The sequence below is a fragment of the Capsella rubella genome, unplaced genomic scaffold, assembly GCF_000375325.1.
Source record: "Capsella rubella cultivar Monte Gargano unplaced genomic scaffold, Caprub1_0 scaffold_2, whole genome shotgun sequence".
Taxonomy (NCBI): domain Eukaryota; kingdom Viridiplantae; phylum Streptophyta; class Magnoliopsida; order Brassicales; family Brassicaceae; genus Capsella; species Capsella rubella.
The window spans coordinates 6881637-6887636 of record NW_006238922.1 but is presented as its reverse complement, the minus strand read 5'-3'; the positions used below and the strand labels follow the sequence as shown (position 1 = coordinate 6887636).

General features: G+C 38.2%; 1 protein-coding gene and 2 pseudogenes across 1 annotated transcript; all 3 read left to right on the top strand.

The window, feature by feature from the left end:
* Positions 1 to 1567, top strand: part of LOC17894126 — an 8495-nt pseudogene extending 6928 nt beyond the window's left edge.
* Positions 1568 to 2455: 888 nt separating this feature from the next.
* LOC17895634 (probable inactive receptor-like protein kinase At1g65250) lies at positions 2456 to 4606 on the top strand. The gene has a single exon (XM_006301901.2). The coding sequence runs from the start codon at positions 3241 to 3243 to the stop codon at positions 4351 to 4353; it is 1113 nt and encodes a 370-aa protein (XP_006301963.1). The 5' UTR covers positions 2456 to 3240; the 3' UTR covers positions 4354 to 4606.
* Positions 4607 to 4614: 8 nt separating this feature from the next.
* Positions 4615 to 5370, top strand: LOC111832148 (annotated as a pseudogene).
* The last annotated feature ends 630 nt before the right edge of the window (positions 5371 to 6000 follow it).

Sequence of the window (6000 nt, the reverse complement as noted above, 5' to 3'; positions counted from 1 at the left end):
GATCCAACTTAAACGGCTTAGTTATAGCAACGTAGTGCTGTGATTTCTCCATACCCTCTGTTGCAGGATCTCACCTGTTGAAAAGATAGCAGATCTTTTATCAGGCGTCCGCTCTGATACCAATTGAAAACGTATAGAGAGACACACAGCCAGTTACGCTTGGAACGCGCCAAGCAAACGCTTTTTCCTTCGATCTTTATTAACAAAATTTATCTTTTCCTAGGATACAATTTTGTCTCGGCTCTTACTCAATCTATTCCTCCCAATAGAATTGAACCCGACTAAAGAACGAGCACTAAACCTATCTCTCCTACACCCGTGTAGTCCCAAGAGAAAACAAACACTCACCTTCTCAGCTTTTTGTTTTTCTAGCTTCGAAGTTTTACAATCACGTACAAAGAGTCTAAAGTGTTCAAAGTGGCTCGTGGTCTCACCTAGACTATTTATACTAACTACTCGAAACCCTAACCCTAGGATCTTCGAGGATCTCACGGAAACGGAATATACTTGCTTGTCAAGCTCATCCTTTCCTTATTTGATGTAAAGAATATTCACCATATCTTCACACGCAAATCGTCTCTATCTTTGCTGCCAAGCAAGAAATCTTCCTTAGCACGTCACTCCATCCACTTAAGCTTTGCCACGTCATCTCACGACTCCATGTCAGCAACTTCAAGTGTCTGATGTGATCCCAGGCGTCTGATGTGGTCTCAGGCGTCTGAACAGATGCAGCTTCCTGATCTTCACAGCAAGCTGTTCTGGAACTGCATCTTCAAAGATAGCAGAGGATATGGCCACTGCTATAGCTTACCTTCACACTGCCTTCCCTAGGCCATTCGTTTATAGGAGTTTTTCTGCTGGGAATATCTTATTGGACGAAGATGGTGTCGCGAAGCTGACTGGTTTCTATTTCTGCGTCTCAATTCCACAAGGAGAAACATTTGTCAAGGTTGACGTATTGGCAGGAACACTTGGTTACATGGATGAGAAATACCATCGAAATCTGGTAGTCTCGGAGGAAACGGATGTGTTTGCCTTTGGTATGTTAATGCTAAGGTTTCTAATGGGAGATATATTCTATAAATATAGAAACTGGAAATATGATGATGATGAAGAAGGAGAAGCTGATGATGATAATAAATCTTATCACTCTGCAGCCATGTCGGAGATCAATGATCAAATAAGACAATTTTCAGAAGAAACTGACAGTGAAGCTGTTGGTGAAGGTAGAGGGGATGATGATGATGATTCTGCAACCATGTTCAAATTCATTGAAGAGCAAAGAATGGAAGAGATTGCAGATCAAGAGATGATAGAAAAGACGGGTGAAATTTCAGAAGAAGAGCTTTCTCAAATGAAAGCTTTCAAAATGCTCTCACTGCGATGCGTCGGTCATAAAGGAGAAATTCCAACAATGGTGGAAGTTACCAAAGAACTAGAGAAAATACAAAGATCTCTCAATATTGCCGACTCCTCTTCTCCTTTTCCTTCAGGTGAAAGCCAATTAAACTTTGCTCAAGACATGTCTTCCACAGTCGTCCTCTCAAACCAGACTACAAACACATAGGCATTGCTTACGTGTATCGCTTATGCTTTCAGGTATTTCACGAAATGATACAATGGCTTATGTTGACCTGGTTTCGGTTTCTCAGAAGAAAGCAATTAACGAATGTGTTTGTAATAAAGACATTATGAAGCTTTTCTTTTAATTTTGTCAGATCTCACCTTAGTGCTTTGTGTCTGTATGTTTTGACCTTTTGGTTTGATCGACCCATCTGTTTTGATTAGTGTTATCAAGAGATTTTATGCTACGCACCGAATTTTTTTTTTTTTAAATTATAAAAAAATCAATATGTTGTATAAAATCACTCTATTAAAAAGTATACAATTTTGCTAAACTAATTTAATTGACACGATTTATTTTGGTTAAAACATTAGTATTATGACCAATAATATAATAATATTCAGAAGTAACCAAGTTTTATATGGGATAAAGAAATACAAAATTTTGTATATCTATTTGGACAAAAATCTGTTTTTTTTGACTAATTTAATTGTAACCATTTACATATAGCGCTTTCTTCTCACTATCATCGGCTCTTGCCATCAACATTGTTGAATGTTTATTAATAAGCGAACCCCAAATCCCCAACCTCTGTTTTTTTTTTTCCCCCAACCTCTGTTATTCTACTTGTTTTTGCACAAAGAAAACATGACTTGTTTATTGTTTGCTTGTCCATAATAAACAAAAAGAGATGCCGAAAATGAGTTGAGCTGATGAAATACAAAAGACAAAAATTTATCAGAAAACATCAAATATCGTTGTCTTGTGAGGCCATGAAAAGAAGCAGAAAGTAAGAATTATAGCTTATAATGTAGAACGTTTAACTTACGATGTGCATGCAATAATCTCTTCTTTTCCACTTGTTTACATCATCTAATTCCTTAACGAAGTAGTTCCGCTGGAGCTTTATAACTTCTCTTCACCGTATCAAGTGTCAACCGAAGGGGAGTCGAAGTGTTTCCTTGGTTTGGTAAGCTTTGGCGGTTTGTTTCCGGTGGCCTCTGGTCCCCTTCGTAGTAGTGGTGAGTTTTTTGTCCTTCTTGTCCCTTTCGGTTAGGTTAGTTTTTTGTGCTTCAGTGAAAGGTCGGGAACATTCGAGGAGGAAGCTAGTCATGCTATCCTCTCCGGCGGTACTGAGGCGTGGAAGAAATATGAGGTGAGGCGGAGGTGTGGCCGTAGCGGGTGTAGTCCGTGCTGGGATCGAAGTCGATGCCGAGCCAGATCCCTCTCGGATGAGGGCAGTAGAGGGAGTTAATTGGGAGTAGGCGACTAGCGAGCCGCCGTGCATCTTAACCTGTTTAGCTTTCGCGGCGGAAGTCGCCTCATATTTCGGTGGGTTGTGCTGCGTGTGTAAGGAGGGGAGTATATCGTGTTCATGTTTCACAGTGCTCTAGACTTCGGCGGTTTAGCTTTCTTCTCTTTCGTTTGCAAACTTAATCATTATTTCTTCCAAATATCTTTGTCGCAGAGGTGGGGTGGGGAGAGTAACAAAAGTCCAAGTCCTCAAATCTCTTTTCCAACATAGTCAACAAGAATTGAGTACCATAAAAAAATTATCTAAAATATCTCATTTCGTTTTCAACTCATTGTGCGAGCCTTGAATCATCTGGTTCATTTGATTTTAATGTAAAGTTCTTTTTTTGTTTTTCTCTCTATTTTCTAGTTTTTGTTTTGAGATGGATTGGCTGAGGAACAAGATGAAGAAGAAGCCAACAAAATCTGATATAGTAGCGAACGAGAGAGGGGCAAAGTTGTTAGAAGAGCTGATAGAATGTTGCAATGGCAAATCCAATCCCATCAAATTCTTCTCTGCTGATCAGATCCTCAATGCCACTGACAGTTTCAGCAAATCTAATTGTCTTTCCAAAATATATGGTTATGGCTGCTACGACTGGACCAACTGGTATTCAGGTAAGAACGAGAACCACCGCAAAATACTCGTCAAGATATTCGGTATAGATCGAGATGGAAGTATTAGCAGGGACATAGCAGTATCATCGATGGTGAGTGGTCACAAAAACTTTATGAAATTGGTTGGATGCTGTCTCGAGTTTGAAAATCCAGTCATGGTTTATGATGGTGTCAAGAAACATTACAAATTAGATATAAGTAAAGAGACGTGGAAAAGGAGAATGAAGATAGCTGAGGATATCGCCACTTCTTTAGCTTACCTTCACACCGCCTTCCCAAGGCCCTTAGTATATAGGATATTTTCTCCTGGGAATATCTTAGTGGATGAAGATGGTGTTGGGAAGCTGACTGATTTCTCTCACTGCGTCTCAATTCCCGAAGGAGAAACATTTGTCAAGGTTGATAATCGAAAGGGATTCTTTGGTTCCCTTACCGACCTTAATTACCGGAAAAATAGAGTCGTCTCGGAGAAAACAGATGTCTTTGCCTTTGGAGTTTTGATATTGCAAGGATTTCTAATTGGAGATAAAAGATCTACGAATATTTGGGTAGAAGCCAGTATTAAAGGTTACAGTGAAAGGAATGTTGGTGATGACTCTCATCAATTTTGGATGTTAAAATTTGGGGGAAAAGATAGAAGAATGGATGTGATTGCAGATCCACAGATGATAGAAAAGATGGGTGAAATTTCAGAAGAAGAGGTTTCTCAAATGAAAGCTTTCCTAAGGCTCTCACTAAGATGCGTCGGTCATAAAGGTGAAATTCCAACGATGGTTGAAGTTGCCAAAGAACTAAAGAAGATACAAAAGGTCTCTTTTTCTCCTGTAGGTGAATTCACCCAATTCAACTCTCCCCAAGATGTTTCTTCCTCTTCCTAAGTCGTTGTTAAACAAGACTTAAAAACACATATTCATTTTGCATGCCTGCCTTGAGATATTTCACGGAATGTTTCAATGCGTTAAGTTGTGCTTGTTTCAGTCCTTCACAAAAAAAGAAAAAAAAAATATAATAATAATAATAATAATAATCTAAGAGTGTGCTGAAAATTAGCTATGTTTGTTTGTATTAAGAGCTTAGTGCTTTTGTCTGTGTTTTGGGTTTGACTTTGATCGATTCTTGTGTTTTCATAGTGTTGCGCCATGGTTAAAGAAAATCACCGTGTTAAGAAATATTACAGCTTAGATATTAGCGAAGAGCCGCGGAATAGGAGAATGAAGGTAGCAGAAGATATATACGAGTATGTGTCTTGGGAATATCTTTGTTGGCGAAGATATTACAGCTTTAGCTTACCTTCACATTGCGTTCCCAAGGCCTTTTGGTACATACGAGTATGTGTCTTGGCAATATCTTTGTTAGTGAAGATGGTGTTGTGATGCTAAGTGATTTCTCTTGCACGGCTCGATTCCAAAAGGAGAAGTATTTGTCCATGTTAACAAAGTAGTGGGGACGTATAATTACTTGGACGATAAGTACATGTCATGAGAAGTGGCGTGGTCTCGGAGGAAACGGATGTATTTCCCATTGGGATGTTCATGATATATCGTGAAGGTGATGGTAATGGTGATGACTCTATAAACATGGCAAAGATGAAGTTTATAAATTGGATTTTACATTTCATGGAAGAGGGGAGAGTGAATGAGATTGCTGAACCAAAGATGTGTGAAAATTGAGAACTAGAGCTTTGTCAAATGAAAGCTTTCTTGATGCTGTCACTGAGATGCGTTGGTCATAAAGGGAAAGTTCCAACGATGGTGGAAGTCGCAAAAGAAATGAAAAAGATACAAAGATCTCTTAAACCAGACTTTAAACATAGAGATCCTTCTGGTGAAACCGAATTCGACTCTGCTCTAGACATTTCTTCCCAAGACATCCTTATGGACATGGTTTTGTTCTAGAGTAGTACTGGTAGATAAACACAAATATCGCTTATTGTGCATTTATTGCTTCCAATTACCTTTACGTAAAAGTGGGTTGAGGACTTAGAAAAGTCCAAGTCCTCGTTATTTTGAATATTCAACAACATTGTAATTTAGTGTAACCTAATCTAAAAGCATCCATTTAGCTAACGAAATGGATGCGATATCATGAAACAAACAAGTACGATGTCTTATAATATTAAGCATCAACCAATATAAGAGCATGATGCGATATGAAACAGTATTTATGCTACGTCAAATATTTTGAGTGTGTCATCATATATATCGAATATTCTGAAACTTTTTGAACCTACACCATATGCTGTCTTCTACTATTCTAAGTTTCTTAAGCTAAAATACTATAACAACATTAAAACTAAACAAAATCGATAAATTTACGTATTACATATTCATGTGTTCGTGTTTGATTTGACATGCGAGTTCGTTTAAATTCCTATATTGTAATTTCAACACTCTTAGAGAAGCTTTTAGAATCGACTTTACAAGTGGAGGAGATACAACACATGTTTTTGTGTTGTAACTTGAACTCCATGAATGTGTCTATCTATATATCTTCCAATTATGTTTACGTGGAAGTTGGGGAACTTG